The 18047-nt window shown below is 40.0% G+C and overlaps 3 protein-coding genes across 3 annotated transcripts; 2 read left to right on the top strand and 1 right to left on the bottom strand.

The window, feature by feature from the left end:
- Nucleotides 1–90: 90 nt before the first annotated feature.
- On the bottom strand, nt 91–1152 carry LOC125801576 (calphotin-like; the record flags this gene model as incomplete). Its single annotated transcript, XM_049478400.1, has 1 exon — nt 91–1152. A coding segment is annotated over exon 1 (630 nt), but the record flags the coding sequence as incomplete, so codon positions are not given.
- A 1158-nt stretch (nt 1153–2310) lies between these two features.
- Nucleotides 2311–3837, top strand: LOC103038841 (trace amine-associated receptor 13c-like). The gene has a single exon (XM_049478394.1). It carries the CDS (start codon nt 2618–2620, stop codon nt 3590–3592), a length of 975 nt encoding a protein of 324 aa, XP_049334351.1. The 5' UTR covers nt 2311–2617; the 3' UTR covers nt 3593–3837.
- Nucleotides 3838–5030: 1193 nt separating this feature from the next.
- LOC103039151 (trace amine-associated receptor 13c-like) lies at nt 5031–13263 on the top strand. Its single transcript, XM_049478399.1, has one exon. The coding sequence runs from the start codon at nt 11808–11810 to the stop codon at nt 12777–12779; it is 972 nt and encodes a 323-aa protein (XP_049334356.1). The 5' UTR covers nt 5031–11807; the 3' UTR covers nt 12780–13263.
- The last annotated feature ends 4784 nt before the right edge of the window (nt 13264–18047 follow it).

Here is an 18047-nt window from a genome sequence, read left to right as displayed (position 1 = left end):
GGTAACAGGAGCCACTATCACTGGAGCAGGAGCAGTAACAGGATTTGCGATCACTGGAGCAGGAGCGGTGACAGGAGCCACGATCACTGGAGCAGGAGCGGTGACAGGAGCCGCGATCACTGGAGCAGGAGTGATGACAGGTGCCGCGACCACTGGAGCAGGAGTGGTAACAGGAACCACTACCACTGGAGCAGGAACAGTAACGGGAGCTGCTAGCACTGGAGCAGGAGCGGCAACAGGAGCCGCGATCACCGGAGCTGGATTGTAAACAGGAGCCACTATCACTGGAGCAGGAGCGGTAACAGGAGCCACTATCACTGGAGCAAGATCGGTGACAGCAGCTGCTAGCACTGGAGCAGGAGTGGCAACAGGAGCCGCGATCACCGGAGCTGGAATGGTAACAGGAGCCACTATCACTGGAGCAGGAGCGGTAACAGGAGCCACTATCACTGGAGCAAGATCGGTGACAGGAGCTGCTAGCACTGGCGCAGGAGTGGCAACAGGAGCCGCGATCACCGGAGCAGGAATGGTAACAGGAGCCACTATCACCAGAGCAGGAGCGGCAATAGGAGCCACGATCACTGGAACAGGAGCGGTGACAGGAGCCGCGGTCACTGGAGCAGGAGCGGTGACAGGAGCCGCGATCACTGGAGCAGGAGCGGTGATGGCACAGAAACAGATTAAACGACAGGAGCTGGGAGCAGCAGGTACCGCAGGCATGGGAGCTGAAGCGGCATGGTAAGGTTTTGTCTTCTGTCAGGTAATGCAGCAGGAACGACATGAGGTAGATGTACCGCAGGTAATTTATTTACAAGAAAACAAACAAATAAACAGCAACCTGACTGACGTGAAACAAGCACAAGACCAGAAAACCTAACACTGAAAACACAGGGGCTTAAATACACATGGAGGAAACACCTGGGGTTGCTAATGAGGGGGCAGAACTACAAATTAACACAGGTGGGAGCACTGAAGACATGGGCGGAGACAAAGAGACACGGGGAGCCATGTGCTATAAGCAACAAATCAAGTCAAGTCAAGAGGCTTTTATTGTCATTACATCTGAGTACAGGTACACAGTGTGATGAAATTACGTTCCTCCGGAACCATGGTGCAACATAGAACAACAAGCAATAGACAACATAAAGTGCAGGAGTGACGACAGTGCAACATAAAATTATAAAATTATACTATTATACTATACTAAATAACAATAAATACAATAAATACAAAAGACGAGACAATTTAAAGACAGGACAGTGCAGTACCGATACGGTATAATAAAGTGTATAGTGGGGATAAGGTGCAGAGATGTGTGACATACTGTAACATATAGAACATATATAATCACAGCAGTTACTGAGGTAGAGTTTATAGTTTTTAAGAGTGCAGCAAATAAAGTCATGTCAGCCTCTGTGTGCTGACTGGGTGTGTGTGGGTGAAGTTCAGTTCTTTGTGAGTGTAAAGGGGGGGGTGTACAGTTTAGTTTTGTGTAAAGGGGGGGGGGTGTACAGTTTAGTTTTGTGCGAGTGTGTTGGGTGAGTGGTGGGTGGGGTGGGGGTTCAGTTCTGTCTCTGTGCATTGAGAAGTCTGACTGCCTGGTGGATGAAGCTGTTGCAGAGTCTAGTAGTGGAGGCTCGGATGCTCCTGTATCTTCTGCCGGACGGCATCAGAGCGAAGAGTCCGTGTGAGGGATGGGTGGGGTCGTCCACAATGCTGGTGGCTTTGCGGATGCAGCGTGTGGTGTAGATCTCAGTGATGGAGGGAAGAGAGACTCTGATGATTTTTTTTTTTTTTTTTTCAACAAACAAAGGAGAGGAAAAAACATGGAGGCTGACAAGGGACAGGACAAGGACGCGACAGCAAAATTACATTTATCACGATCCAAATACTTCTGGACCCAAATGTAACTGTAATTGATTTAATTTCAACTCTTAAAATTTAATAGTAATATGTACTCTGCCTTAGGGCTGCACAAAAGGTATTGTTATTAAAATATTTCTGTAGTGAACACATAATAAAAAGCAGACAGAATATATCACAAACAGCACTCGAGTAGGCACTATGTGTAGAATGGCAAGTACATTTTTGATTTTTGCTTGATTTACTGATGTCGTAAAACATCACTGTACATGTAACCTCCTGCCAGTCCCATTCCCTACAGCCAACTGTTTCTGTACAGCGGATTATTTTTTCTTACCATTTCAAAAAATGTGTTTACATTTGTAATGCATATAAACAAATTCTAAAATGTATGTAAAAATGGGTAAAGGAAAGATATATTTTACTTTATTTGGTGCACATCCAGCCAGAAAGACACAATTGTAATAACAATTTAACACTGCTCATATTATGTTAAAAAGATGTAGGTAATATTTATATTTATCATAAGGCCATTTTCACTCGAATGAGAAACACTGTTATAATTCCCTAAGTAGATACAACAAGTCCATTACATCATATGAAACAAGTGGGTGTGAACAGATTCTGAACAATATAAATACAAGAGCTTTAGTCTGTTCAGTCTGCAGTTTTTTTTGTCATAATCTGGACTGACACTAGTGACAGAGACTAGGATCTGAAGTGTTTCTTTGTGCACAGTTTAAATGCTGGATCAATGAATCTTACAGAGGTTAATCACACTGATCTCTGCTCACAGTTTTCCTGTCCAGAGAGATCTGTATCTGCTTTATATGTGTTTCTTTATGTGTGCGGAGCTGCTGTCGTTCTGTTAACAGTGTTTGGAAATCTGCTTGTCATTATCTCTGTTTGTCACTTTAAGCAGCTCCACACTCCAACTAACATGCTCATCCTCTCTCTGGCTGTATCAGACATTCTGGTTGGAGTATTCGTGCTCCCGTTTCAGTTAAGTCGGCTGACTGAATCCTGTTGGATTTTTGGATCAGTCCTGTGTACATGTTATATGTTGATCTCCTTTTTCAGCACCAGCTCATCAATATATAATGTTGCTATTATTGCTGTTGATCGTTATTTTGCCATTTCACACCCATTTGTGTACACAGAAAAGGTGTCTGTAAACACAGCTTGTATTGTGGCTTTGAGTAACTGGTTTTTATTAATATGTTACAACTCTTCACTTCTTTATTTTAATGGATCCTCTACAGGTCTGATAATGTGTCCTGAACAGTGTCTTTTTGTGATAAATGAGGTCTGGTCTCTGGTTGACCTTCTATTTGTTTTTGTTATTCCGTGTTCTCTAATAATCCTGTTTTATGCTTTAGTTTTTTGTATTGCTAAGAAACATGCAACTGCTATCAGAGACCTTAATACTCAAACTAAACATCAAGCCTCAAACAGCGCTGTAGATTCAATGAAATCAGAGAGAAAAGCAGCAAAAGTGCTCAGCATTTTAGTGGTTGTGTTTCTGGCATGTTTATTTCCGTACTTTGTTTATGTTTTAGTAGGTACTGGCACAATATTAGCAGAGTATTTAATGCTTCTTCTATATCTAAATTCTTCAATCAACCCAGTCATTTACGCTTTATTTTACCCATGGTTTAGAAAGTGTACTAAAGTCATTTTAACCCTTCAAATACTCAGTAATGATTCTGTATTCATAAATGTCCGCTGATTTAAACAATTAAATGCTGGTTTAACATTGCTAAAAGCTAGGCTTGAGCTAAACTGCAATGTTTAGTTATTTCATCAATAAAAATGTCATTGTGATCCAGATAACACTAATTTGGTTTTGTTCTTAAATAATAAGATACATCTGTTTGTGCAGAAATCACACACATGAAATATGTTTTAGTGGCTGAAATATTTTACACCTCGATAAACCTATAAACGTAAAAAAAAAATGTATTTCATCTTCATTTAGTAAATACAATACTATTACTGAACAACAATTGTTGCTCAGTTCTTAATCTGTAGTAATGACATAAGGCAAAAAAAGAACTGATGCACTTACAACATCCTCAATCTTTTGACAAAAAAAGGAATTTTGCCTTAATCTATGATGATTAGGGATGCACCAAAATATTATTTTCTGCCTCAAAATGAACAAAATTAAACCTTTTTTGCAAGTTTTCATACATTTTTCCAACTTTTTACCCATTGCATAAATGTCATCACTTTTTGTGTTTTTTTTTATGTTGCTAATCAGTAAAAACATAATTCTTCTGTTTAAATTATTAAATCTTTTCATTTATTTTGCTTTGTTTTTCTTTTTAACCAAAATAATATCTGTTGCTGAATATTTAGTGGATTCCTAATTAAATTGTGATGTCCATAATTCTGAAAAAATGTTTACCTTGTGGTATTATATAGTAAATATTTAGTTTCCAGTTTATTAAATAAAAAATAAAAAGGCACATATATTCTGTTGTGTAAAAGGGAGGCAATAGAAATCACAGTGTTTTTTTTTTCAGATTTAAAAATGCCTCTAGTGTTAAAGTGTGCAATTTTGAATCTGTCAGTTATTCTCTAATTTTTGTCATTTTGAAATAGCTGTTTAGAGGTTTAGGATGAAAGCGACAATATTTTGCTCTCTACAAGAGACATATTCAGTGTCAGAGGAGGGTAGTGTCATTCTTCCACAATGTTATTATTCCACAGCTCAAACTTTTCTAGAATGCAGAGAAGTGTATATTTAATCAAACCCATTTTGTGTTTTGGGGGATAAATAAATTAGGATGGAGGTCACTGGATGAAAAAAAGGCTGCATGATCATGGCAAAGGCCAAACACAGTAAAATAACTGCACCGCTGCTTACTGCTTAAAGTCATGTCACCCATATACAAGTTTACTGAAAGCAGAATGTAATTCCTTTAGGGCTTTCCTTTAAGAGTAAAATTTGAGAGCTTAATTATGTTCAAACTATACAACGTTATATGAACTTAAAACAAATGCAAAAATAAAAACATTGCAGATGTAACCTCTCAGATTTGGAGGCAGAATATCAATGCAAGGCTGTTATTAGCTATATCGAAAACAAACAAAATAGTAAGCCTAAAAACGCAGAAGCCAAACCACCAACATACGAGTGGTCCAGCGTTCTAATGCGCTCAGGCAGCTTTGCCATCAGCTGCCAGTGCTCAGAGGGAGCAAAATTGGCTCTGCTCCCTCTGGGGTGGGTAGATGGCGCTCTCTCCCCATCACACTTAAGGTGGCGCTGGGCGGCACGAGGCGTCTGTGAGCGGATGAATCGGAACCTAGCCGCCGTGCTTTCCTCCAAGCGCGCTAGCTGCTCAGGCAATGATTCGTCCGCAGCAGCTTGAAAAAAGGGGCGATTGACTTCACACGAGTCGGACTCTTGTCCGCATCCTCCAAGAGTCATGGGCGTCACCGGTGATGGGGACGCACAAAGGGGTGGGACAATTGGATATCCAAATTGGGAGAAAATGGGGAAAAATCTGAAATAAAATTATAAAAAAAACACCAACAAACACAGGAACAGGGGCATTAGGAGCCAGGGACAGGGACAGCCGCAGGCACAGGGGCAGCAGGAGCCGCAGGCAGCGAGCAACGCTGGCACTGGAGTTGAGGTGGCTTAATCTGAGGCACCAAGTGCTGCTGGCAGTGGAGCTGAGGTGGTGGTTTGGAAAAGTGTTAAAAAAAAAATGTGACGGTCCATGTTAAAGTGAGGCAGTGTGGCAGTCTATGCCACTGGCACTGGAACTGAGGCAGCAGGCACCACTAGCACTGGAGCTGAAAAGGTGTGCATTGTTGGCCGCTGGAGCTACGGTGGTGGGAGATGAGGTGGTGGGTGAAGCAGGGTCCTCTCCCTCAGTGAAGGCTATTGGCTGATATACAGGGTTTGTGACGGACCACCTTCTCCTAAGAGCCGGAGGAAGGCAGACAAAGAAGGACAGCAAATGAGTTAGCTAGCTGGCTACGCTAACATCCAAACAACCTGCTCTCCGGTGCGCTGGCTCTTTAGCCCGAGTTAAGTGTCTGGAGTGATCGGCTCTGTTTGTCCGGGTTCAGTGCCTGGAGTGATCGGCTCACCGCCTCTGTCTGTCCGGGTTCAGTGCGGTCGCTCCAGGTGAGAGGCAGTCTCTCCAGGCGCTAACCCTGGAGATATCAGCCAGTAGCCTTCGCTGTGGGAGGCAAACCTGACCCCACCCCCAAACTGTCAAAACCACTCCTTTCAAAACTTGAGCACAAAAAACTCACTTGAGCACAAACTGCTGCCACAGGTAATTTGCATGGGGCACGAGGAGAACTGTAAATTTGAGAGGAAAAAAAAAACAAAGAGGAGAAAATTAAGCTGGAGAGCGATATTCTGTTCAGTGCGCACCTGATCCCCTTTTTTTTGCTTGCGAGTTTCACATTTGTGCTCACAAGAAGTTAATTTACACATGCAAATTGTTAAAACATGCTGGTTATTTTTTTTTTACCTGTTATTTTTTCGCCCCGGACTTTTGACATTGATGTGATGCCATAGAGGCGGCACAGGAACATGGTGACAGGAACTGTGGGCACAAGGCAGCGCACACCACTGGCACTGGAATTGAGCAGACTGAAGCTGAGGTAGTGGGCCCCATTGGCACTGGAGGGGGCACTGGCAGTAGAGGGCACTCAAATTGAAGTGGCTGGAGCTGATGTGGCTGAAGCTAAGGTGGCAGTGACAGTGGAGCTGAGGCAGTGGTTTGGGAAAACCTGGTTGGAGCAGTTTAAAAAACCCAACCCTGGGGCGGCTGAAGCTGAGAAGGCTGAAGCTATGGGGGCGTGCGCCGCTGGCACTGAAGCTGAGGTGGCTGGAGCTGAGAAGGCTAAAGCTGAGGCATTGGTGCCACTGGCACTGGAGCTGAGGCAGTTGGAGCTGAGGCTGGAGCTGAGGCTAGAACTAAGGTGGTGGTGGCGTTGGCACTGGAGCTGAGGTGGCAGGTGACGGTAGTAGGTCTTGCTAGGTCTCAGCTGTGCATAGGGAGCAGGTGTGTTCAATTTTGTAGTACAGCTCTCGCACTTTCTCATACTGGTCACTGAAAGTTCCAACATGGCACCTCATGGCAAAGAACACTCTGAGGATCTCAAAAGACGAACTGTTGTGCTACATGAAGATGGCCAAGGATACAAGAATATTGCCAACACCTTGAAACTAAGCTGCAGCACAGTGGCAAAGATCATTCAGCATTTTAAAAGAGAAGAGTCCACTCAGAACAGACCTCGCATTGGTTGTCCAACAATGAGTGTATGTGTTCCGTGTCACGTCCAAATGCTCTCTTTAAAAGATAGGTGCAGGAGTGCTGTCAGCAATCCTGCAGAGATTAAACAGGTGGGGGGTCAGCCTGTCAGTGCTCAGACCATACACTACATCAAATTGGTCTACATGGCTGTCACCTTAGAAGATCAGCCTCTTCTGAAGTCTGTATACAAGAAAGCCATGTGAAAACAAGTCAACAAAGGACATGTATTACTGGAACCATGTCCTATGATCTGATGAGACCAAGATTCATTTGTTTGGTTTAGATGGTCTCAAGCATGTGTGGCGGTAATCAGGTGAGAAGTACAAAGATAAGTGTGTCATGCCTTCAGTCAAGCATGGTGGTGGGAACGCCATGGTCTAGGGCTGCATGAGTGCAGCAGGTGTTGGGGAGTTATATTTAATTGAGCGACACATGAACTCCAATATGTACTGTGAAATACTGAAGTAGAGCATGATCCCCTCCCTCCCGAAACTGGGTCGCAGGGCAGTGTTCCAGCATGATTATGACCCCAAACACACCTCCAAGACGACCACTGCTTTTTTGAAGAGGCTGAAGGTAAAGGTGATGGACTAGTGTTGAGAATGAAAAGGTTAAAACATTGTCTTATAATCATGAAAACTATCAATTAAGGGTTAAAACATTGTTGCCCTATAATCATACAAAATACTTAATGAAAAACCAATCAGTATAATCCATTAGTGATTTTAATAAGGTTGAATCAATATGTTAATCAATCAATATGTTATCTGTATTCAAAAGGGAATTATTTAGCCCCTTGTAATCTTTATTCATGTTGGTGATCATATGTTAACAGACACAGTACTCTTTAGAATCATATAACAAATGTAGTTTAATTAAGTCTGCACAGGATTGTTTCATAACACGTGTGTAGCCACCCGCGGTTAGACCTTGAGAGTGAGTGAGGATGGCTGACCTGTGCCCTCAGACCAAGATAACCAGGGAACTTCAACTGAAATTATGTTGCAAGAACCAGACGGGGGGACAATAGATTTATTATACTGGAGATGCAGGTGGTGGGGAGACATGGCGTCATGTTAAGATAAGATACAGTTCATGGGACCAAGGACAAATCCCAAAAAAGGTTTGGGGGACTGTCCAGCCTTCTTCACTCACACCATAGTGGGATGATCTATATAATCTTGTGTATGTCTTTGGGTTTTCAAACATTCTCCTTGACTCTCTGAGCGGAGCATTGTTCCCGGAAGATCTTCTGAAATAAACTGTTAAGTTTGCTGAAGACTTTGGTATCCTGACTCCTCTTGACTTCTCTACTCATCTCAACCATTTAAAAGAATTCAGGGGGAACGCACTGGAAATGGCGCTGTAAGGGGTAGTGCGGATTTTCCCAACACTAGCCAAGCATGTCTCCAGACCTAAACCCAATAGAACATCTTTGGGGCATCCTTAAGCGGAAGGTGGAGGAGCGCATAGTCCCAAAAATCTGCCAGCTCCATGATGCCATCATGGAGGAGTGGAAAAGCATTCTAGTGGCAACCTGTGGAGCTCTGGTAAACTCCATGAAAAGGCACTTCTGAAAAATAGTGGTGGCCACACAAAATATTGACATCAGGAACTTTCACTAAGGAGTGTACTTACATTTCTTGTGGGTGGTTTGGACATTAATGGCTGTATATTGAGTTATTTTGATGAAAGAATAAATTTACACTGTTATATAATCTGCACACAGTCTACTTTTGATTGTGTCAAAGTGTCATTTTGTCAGTGTTGTACCATTAAAAGATGTACTTAAATATCTGCAGAAATGTTAGGGGTGTACTCACTTTTGTGATACACTGTAGCAAAGGCAGTGGTTTGGAAAACCTGGTTTGGCGCAGTCTTTCAGAAGGCTGGAGGTGGGCGCTGCTTCAGCTATGTAGCTGAGGCAGTGGGCACTTGTTGGGCACGTGACTTTAAAAAAGTAGTTGGTTATAGTTACTAGTTACTTCTCCAAAAAAGTTACTCCACTATAAAAGTTACTAGTTACCAGTAAAAGTAACTATTGCGTTACTTTTGTGTTACTTGCCCTCGTAACCCCCGAAAAAACGAAAACGGCTGGAAACTAAAGTCATGCAGAACGCGACAGAGAGACAGTGGAGTAATGTACACAAAATCTGGCCCAAAACGCATTTTATTTATAACAACCTCACGAGCCAGATGTTTCATGCTTATTGCCGACCCCTGCACCAAAGGATGGTGTTTATACATGTGAAATGGGTGAGCATTCCCTGCATCAAACACTCATTTATGCTCACTTGCAGCATGTATTACAGCTGCCTGTGTTTTCCAGTTCAAATGTCCAGTCTCTGTTTAAATGTCTCCTTTGTCTTACTTTGCCATCCGCACCTGGCTGGAATTTCTCCTGTGGAACGTGTGTAATGTCCCCTTCTGCAAATAGAATGTGGTAGCAGAGAAGATCCCATGGCCATCTTTTTCCACCGTCCGGCGTTTGGTTGAAACGCTTAAAGAGACTGTCGGTTTGAGGGTGGGATATGGACAAGGGTGGCATATAGAAAGCGAATATGAGAATTTCTTTAGTCCAGTATAGTTAGAATATACTCATTGAACTCTATTCCTGTCCGCTCAAATGGGGTGCCGATTATGGGAAGCTGAGGTAGGGGAGGTTTACACAGAGTGGTGAGTTCGCACTGGTAGTAATTTTTCACCTCAGCCAGTAGAAATGGATATGACTGAAGGAGGCTCAAAGGCCAGGTGGACACTAAGGGTGTGATGATGAGCAAGGTGCATCAACCTGTGATCGAAGCTCAATCAGCTGCTTAAAACTCTGTGTTGTGTTACATTGTGACTTGGTGGATGGGAGTTCTGGACAATGAACCACACCAATTATTACTGTCATCCTCCTGCAGTTCCCCTTGTTCACAAATCATCAGTCAACTCCTGGACAGTCAGTGCTGCAAAGTGCCATTGGTGGATGGAATGAGACATGATGTCCCAGATGTGCTCGATTTGATTCAGGTCTGGGTAACGGGCGGACCAGTCCATAGCTACAGTGCCTCCATCATGCAGGAACTGCTGACACACTTCAGCCACATGAGGTCTAGCATTGTCCTGCATCAGAAGGAACCCAGGGCCCACTGCACCAGCATATGGTCTCACAATGGGTCTGAGGATCCTATCTCGGTACCTAATGGCAGTCAGGCTACCTCTGGCAAGCACATGTAGGTCTGTGCGTCTCTCCAAAGAAATGCTTCCCCACACCATTACTGACCCACTGCCAAACCGGTCATGCTGGAGGATGCTGCAGCAGCAGAACGTTCTTAATGCCATCTCCAGACTCTGTCACATGTTCTCAGTGTGAACCTGCTCTCATCTGTAAAGAGCACAGGGCATCAATGGTGAATCTGCCAATTTTGGTGTTCTCTGGCAAATGCCAATTGCCCTGAACGGTGTTGGGCTATAAGCACAAGTCCCCCCTTGTGGACGTTGAGCCCTCGTACCACCCTCGTGGAGTCTGTTTCTGACAGTTTGAGCAGGAACATGGATATTGGTGGCCTGCTGGAGGTCATTTTGGAGCTCTTGCTACTACTCCTCCTGTTCCTCCTTGCACAAAGAGGGAGGTAGCGGTCCTGCTGCTGGGTTGTTGTCCTTCGGCCCCCTTCATGTCTCCTGGTGTACTGGCCTGTCTCCTGGTATCTGCTCCATGCTCTGTGCTAAGAGACACAGCCAAATTTCTCGCATTGATGTGGCTTCCTGGATGAGCTGCACTACCTAAGCAACTTCTATGGGTTGTAGAATGCTACCTCTATTGTGTGAGAGCTGACAAAATGCAAAAGTGACTAAAACATCAACCAGAAAGGATGAGAACAGAGAAAAGGTCTCACCACCTGCAGAACCATTCCTCTACAGGGGTTGTCTTGCTAATTGCCTAAAATTTCTACCTGTTGACTGGTCCATGTGCACAACAGCAGGTTGATTTCACAGAAGTGTTCCCTTTATTTTTTGAGAAGTGTATCTTCAAAACAAGACCCTGTAGTTTAGGCCTTTTTTAGACAGAATTGATGTTGATCTAGGTTCCCCCAAAACCTTAAAAAGGTATTGACCCTAGCATGCTAAAATTCACTTTGGAGTCAAAACAGGATTTAAAAAAGCTGCTGGGCTTTTTGTGCCGACAGTTTTGTCATAATAAAAATAAAATCATGTCGTCATGTAAAAAAACAAGAGGGAAGTTTACATGCTGCTTAAGTCTGCGGCAGCTAACTACTACATCAGGCTCATTACAGCTCCCAGAATTCATGTATCTACAATAGGATGTCATAAAAGCAGCTGTGGGTATAATGTGTAGGTTTTCCAATAGTTTAAATATAATAAAAAAAAAATCTAATGATCCCATGACACTTTTGTCCATGACAAGTGTATGTGTAAATCCTTTGATTCAGGTTTGTACCATAGTGATGTAATTTCTTGCTCTCTGGTTTTTTTTTTTTTTTATCAAGTGGGAGTGAGCATGTTCTAATCATTATAAATAACCGAGCCTTTGTCTTCTTACTCTACAGTTCCTTTAACTATGAAGCTGAACTGTTATCAGTAAAATTCCATATTTTTTAGTATCTACAAAATTATTAATTCAAGCACAATTGAACAGGATACTTGACCTTAATGGAGGTTAACCTCACTGATCAATGCCTGCAGTTTTCCTGTCCAGAGAGATCTGTATCTGCTTTGTATGTGTTTCTGTGTGTGTGTGCAGCTGCTGCTGTTCTGTTAACAGTGTTTGGAAATCTGCTCATCATTATCTCTGTTTGTCACTTCAAGCAGCTCCACACTCCAACTAACATGCTCATCCTCTCTCTGGCTGTATCAGACTTTCTGGTTGGAGTCTTTGTGATGCCGTTCCATTTAAACAGACTGACTGAATCATGTTGGATTTTTGGGCCGACAATCTGTATGTTTTTTGTTCTGATCTCCTTTTTTGTCACAAGCATTTCAATTTACAATGTTGCTCTTATTGCTGTTGATCGATATTTTGCCATCTCTAGCCCTTTCCTCTACATGGAGAAGGTATCTGTCGGTAATGTTTGCATTGTAGTTTTGTGTAACTGGTTTGTGCTATTTTCTTATAACTCTGCACTTCTTTATTTCAACGGAAACTCTGCCGGTCTGATAATGTGTCCCGATCAGTGCCTCATTGTGTTAAATGAGGTCTGGTCTCTGGTTGATCTTGTATTTGTTTTTGTAATTCCTTGTTCTATGATCATTATATTTTATGTTTTGGTTTTTGTTATTGCCAAGAAACATGCAAATGCTATCAGGGACCTTAATGTACAAGCTACAGCTCATGGCTCAAAGAACATGGCAGACTCAATGAAATCTGAGCGAAAAGCAGCGAAAGTGCTCAGCATTTTAGTGGCTGTGTTTTTGGCATGTTTATTTCCATACTTTATAAACACTTTATTTAGTAGCGCCATAGAAACAATTTCATTCCATCACTTAGTGATTCTTTTATATCTAAACTCTACAATCAATCCTGTGATTTATGCTTTATTTTATCCATGGTTTAGAAAGTGTACTAAAGTCATTTTAACTCTTCAAATATGTAGAACAGATTCAGCACTAATGAAAGTACTTTAATGAATGAAGTTGGAGAACACTGACTTGTGAATGTTTTTACACATACAGGTTGACAGAACCTTGATTATTTGCATTTACTATACATGTGGCTCATTTTAAGTGGCATTAAATACCAACAGAACAGACTGAACCTAGCAGAATTTAACCTCTGTGAAACTATTGAATGATTTAATGTGATTATTTGAGGTAAATGTAAACCATTAATTCTTATTTCCTCACCCCCCCCCCTTTTTCTTGCTGCTGCACATCCTCCTTGTATTGTTGTAGTATGTATTGAATCTGTCCTGCTGTGTTTTAATATTTTAATATTTAATAATATCTGTGTATTTAAATATTTAGCCACAAGATGAAGGAATCGCTCTTTTTTCCCAATATTTTAACTGAATAAGTTCAAAGGTCATGTCTTACCTTTAAGCAACTGCAATTTTTTTTTTGTGGGATTTGTCCTAACAGTATCATTTTATTAAATTTCTTACACTTAAAACTGATGCACTGTTGTTTATTATTTACTGTCACTTGGAATGACTTACTGAGACTTCCTGACACTGATTTTGTCTTATAAATAATAAACCTCAGACTTAATACAGTCTTTCTATTCTGTGAGTCATACATCTGAGCTTCTAGTAATATTATTAAGAGGCACAACTGCTTTACACTTGTTACAGTTTGTCTTTGTCCACAGTCTTAACATGACAGTGCACCAATTAAGATTCTTTCTGAAATAATAAAAAAGTGTTTGATTCTATAAATAAGCATGTACAGTAATAGATATTGGAATCATTTAAAATAAGTAAAGAATATATATCCAGGGAAAGCTTTTCGGCTCTTCACATCCCCAAATTCATTACAAACATGGTTCTATATATGCAATCAAACTTAGATTTTCTGTCAAATCAAATCAAATAATCACAAAAAATACAAATAGAAATATAGAATTTACACACAACTTACTATACATACATTATTAAGATACTGTATTTTTCTCACTATAAGGCACACCGGATTATAAGGTGAACTATCATAAGTGACTATTTTCTGGTTTATTTTTATACATAAAATGCATCAGATTATAAGACGCATTTTATACCATTTTAGTAAGAAACAGGAGTGTCGCCATTTTTTCTTCTAATTCAGCTGGTAACCTGTAAAGCTAACTTAGGTAAACATAGTCAGACAAGTCAAACGAGCGCTGGATGTTAAACTACAAAGATTTCTCTCCTGAAGACTGTTTATTTGGGTGAGTAAAGTGCCTCCCTTTTTTACAGTAAGCTTAGATTTTCAGATTTCCACTAAAGATGGAGCATTAGCGGCTAACTTCTAGCGGTAATGCTAATGCGCCGCTTTATTGAACACATGTATGAATGTATATAAATATGATATAAATGATTAGTTCTTAAAGAGGAGTGTTTTAGGAGGAATAGTTTATTCTGATGCTCAGTGTAAGTAAACCAGTGTGCCATGTGGTGTAGACCATTATTAACATTTTGTTTCCTGTTTTAAAAAATCCTTTTGATTTTCTTGTTTCTTCAAAAAAACTGCAGATAAAATTGCACAATATATAGTACCAAAAGTTTGGACACACATTCTTATTAAGATTTTTTCTTTATTTGTATTATTTACTATATTGTTGATAAATATTAAATATTAAAAGTCTTTAGGAACATGCAAATACCTGATATAAAAACCCAGCCCTGGGTGGTTTGGAACGAGTTGGAGCACAGAGTGAAGGAAAAGCATTTAACAAGAGCTTTGCACCTCTTGAACCCAGTAGTAGAACCATTTTAGGTTCTACGTTATGAAGCTGACTGAGAGAATATTGCAAAAAATTGGGCAATGTGCTACGTCTAAATCTTTTTGTTTACTTCATGTAAACAATATAATATTATATTATAAACAATATAATATTCAATGTAGAAAATAATCAAAATAAAAAAAACAAACATTAAATGAGAGGACATGTGTCCAAACTTTTTGACTGGTACTGTATATTCTGACATCTGTCTATCCATTTTAAAGATTTTTGTTCACTTATGACACAGCTTTCATAGCTTGTGTAGGCCTCTATTTTGCTAGATTTTTGTCATTACAAATATTACCAGCAGAGTGTGCTGTTGTCATATGAATATCAGTGTGAGTTCAAGGTAGGCGCAGATCTATCCAGTTTAACATTTTACTGTGTCCCTAAATATGTGATAATTGATTGTCTCTGTTAAAAAAGGCTAATTTTGCTTTTGTATTTTGAATCATTTAAAATGTATATCATAAAAAAGTATATTAAATTAGAAATATTCATGTTTAGCACTTTTGTTTACCTGCTAGATTCAGCCTAATGAGCTTTCAAAGAATCCTGAAGGTCATAGCCGATAATGGCTGCTATTTATATCTAACAGTATAATTTTTTTGTTTAGGGGATTATTCTTCTATTTCTAGGTGTTTCTTTAAGACAAGTGTTTTAGAGCATATTTTTATGAAAATAATACCAATGCAATTTTTGATAATTTCATACATCTTCCCACCTCAGGCATGATTACAATTTTCACAAGCTCCTTCATATTTAATACAGCATGCTTCGGTATATTTATGGCTGTCCTGTAAATAATACATACAGTCAAATAAACATTAACCTCATATTTCTTCTTATCTTCAAAAAATATTAATAAAACTATTAAATAACAGCATAACAGGGTTGAAAATATAACAGGGTTCAAGGTACAATCAACATTTTACTAAAGTGTATACTTTATCTATATACCTGTAAAATGTATTAACGTTATGATTTTATTTGGCTTTAATATTTTTATGAAGGTCCTGTAAATTATGCATACAGTTCAACAAACATTTACAATGATTATTCCTGGATAACAAATGTATGGACATTCCCAGTGTGATGTGGTTGAATGTCACAGGGTTAAATGTGACGGGGTTTTTAGCTATTATTCTATATATATATTCTATATATTCTATTTTAGCATAATTTTATATTTTGCCTCATTATTGTTTTTTTTTTTTGTTCCTAGACAATTGTTACTATAATTTATCAATATAACAGAGTTGAAATGTTGAGCCTGACAATCTGACATTAAAAAACATGGAGTTTAGTTTAAGCAAAAAGTGACACTTGCTATTTTTTGTAGCCTGTCTTTTAGGAGACATGTGCAGAAGATATGTGTTATTTCCTCAATAATGATGTCACAAGAACTGATCATTCTTTTTATAGGGGTAAATTAAATGGTGTGATAGGGATGAAAAAACGTTGAAATTGCAATTTCATATAAAATGAATGTATGTTTTAAGAAAAAAAATAATACAAGTCTTCATACTGTTACATTAGCAGCACGAATGTGGTTTTAGTTGACATTTTTTTTATTTTGTTCATTGAAAATTTAATGATATTATGACCTAGGGCACTATCTAGGGAGTAGGGTACGACTGTCATTACGTTAAACTGGATATACCCGCTTGGGGCGTGGCTTAAGAGGACTTCCTCCTCCGGCGTGCTGTGTGCTGCCTGTCACTCCCCGATCTGTACCCCCTGCCCGATTTGTGCCGCGCATGCGCACGCATGCGCACTGCAAACTGAGCGAGATGAGCAGGGGCACAGATCGGGTAGGTAATGCCAAGGTGTACTTCCGCCCACACTGTGTGTGTTGAGAGAGATATGGGTTTGCTCTCATGCTTTTTCTGAGAGTAAAATAAACTGATATTTTGATGAATGTGTTATTTATAATAATTTTCTGTGTATTTTAAGAATAAAAAGAATTTTTAAATGTGAAGTAATTTACAGACTTGGTATATGTAACAAAAAATAAATAAAAACACCGTAGGCTCACACATTTTAACAGATTATTTTCGATTTTTAATTATTTTTAAACACCTATCTGTCTATCTAGAATTCAGAAAACGGAAGTTAAGCTTGATCAGCGATCTCACAGCGCCGACAACTGTTGACAGCCGTGGCTGCCCGATCTGCGCCCCCTGCTCAGTGTGCAGTGCGCATGCGCGGCACAAATCGGGCAGGGGGTACAGATCGGGGAGTGACACTTCCTAAAAAACAGAGCTGATTTATGGAGAGTCTACCCACCTTCCTCATCTCCTCCGTTTATCAGAAAGTGACTGTGAACCGGTAGAGGGAGCCCGCGAGTGAGTCCAAAATTTATGGGGGTGAATGGAGCTAAACGGCTAAAAACTGAAATTAAAAATAGTAAATCATCACTCTCCCAGAATATTCATTTAATATTGGAAGGTATGATGACGTACTTTGCTAAAAAGACAAAATATATACTCATATATTTTAGTGTTTCTTCAGTAAACGGGTTTTATGCAGTAAAGGTGCTATCATTCCTGCTACTGTGCCCTGATAGCCTGCCTTCTGGCTTATCAGCCGGCCGCCATATTGGAGGAGTCAACCATGCGCTCCCAGTGCATTTATTTACATTGAGGAAGGTGTTTAATACACCTATAATAATCTCAACTCTACCAACTTTTGTTGGTTTGTTTGTTACAAACAGCAGAGATGTATTAATGATTCAGGACGCTGTCACACATTACATATATGTGATTTCATGCTGAAATACTTAATATTATGCTCTTTAACAAAGACAGACATATGGTATGGCATATTAAGTGTATAAATAAATAAATTCTATATTTATATGTACATACATACACATGTACATATATACATAAATACACACATACACAAATTGGTGAAGTTGTGAATATTACAGTTGTATTTTACACCTTACTCAGTACTAAAAATGCACTGGGGGCACATGGTTGACTCCTCCAATATGGTGGCGTCAGTCGATGCTGACTGGCAGGTGAGGTGAGGCTGGAATTACAGCCAGAGGCTTATAACTGGAGTCTAAAAGCTTTTAAAAGAGAAAATATGTATTGTTTTTGTTATGAAAAATAGTAAACATTTAAAACATTAATAAACACTGATTTTGCGCAAATGCTCGATAGGAACCCATTCATTTTGGACTCATTTGGGATCGCCCTCTAGTGGTCAAACAAACCCGGAATAGATGCTTAAGTGGGTGTTCTCTCTATTAGCGATCTAAAAACAGATTCGTACACTAAGTAAAATTGAAATAAAATAAAATTCAATAGTAACAGATAAATTAAAAACGGTTCATCTGTTTGGGAAAATGTTAATTAATGATATAAGACCTTTGGCGCGAACTCGTACAACATGTGCAACTGGGAGTAAAGGAATCCGCGAATGGCCAATAGGAGATGTCGTTTGAACGGTGATAGAAGCGACGT

This window comes from Astyanax mexicanus, chromosome 1 (assembly GCF_023375975.1).
Source record: "Astyanax mexicanus isolate ESR-SI-001 chromosome 1, AstMex3_surface, whole genome shotgun sequence".
In the NCBI taxonomy this organism is placed as follows: domain Eukaryota; kingdom Metazoa; phylum Chordata; class Actinopteri; order Characiformes; family Acestrorhamphidae; genus Astyanax; species Astyanax mexicanus.
The sequence above is the reverse complement of the archived record's forward strand: the minus strand, read 5'-3'. Positions and strand labels throughout refer to the sequence as shown.

Coding starts and splice junctions, on each gene's coding strand:
- LOC103038841 (XM_049478394.1), top strand. CDS start 2,618: ATGAATCTTACAGAGGTTAATCACACTGATCTCTGCTCACAGTTTTCC.
- LOC103039151 (XM_049478399.1), top strand. CDS start 11,808: ATGGAGGTTAACCTCACTGATCAATGCCTGCAGTTTTCCTGTCCAGAG.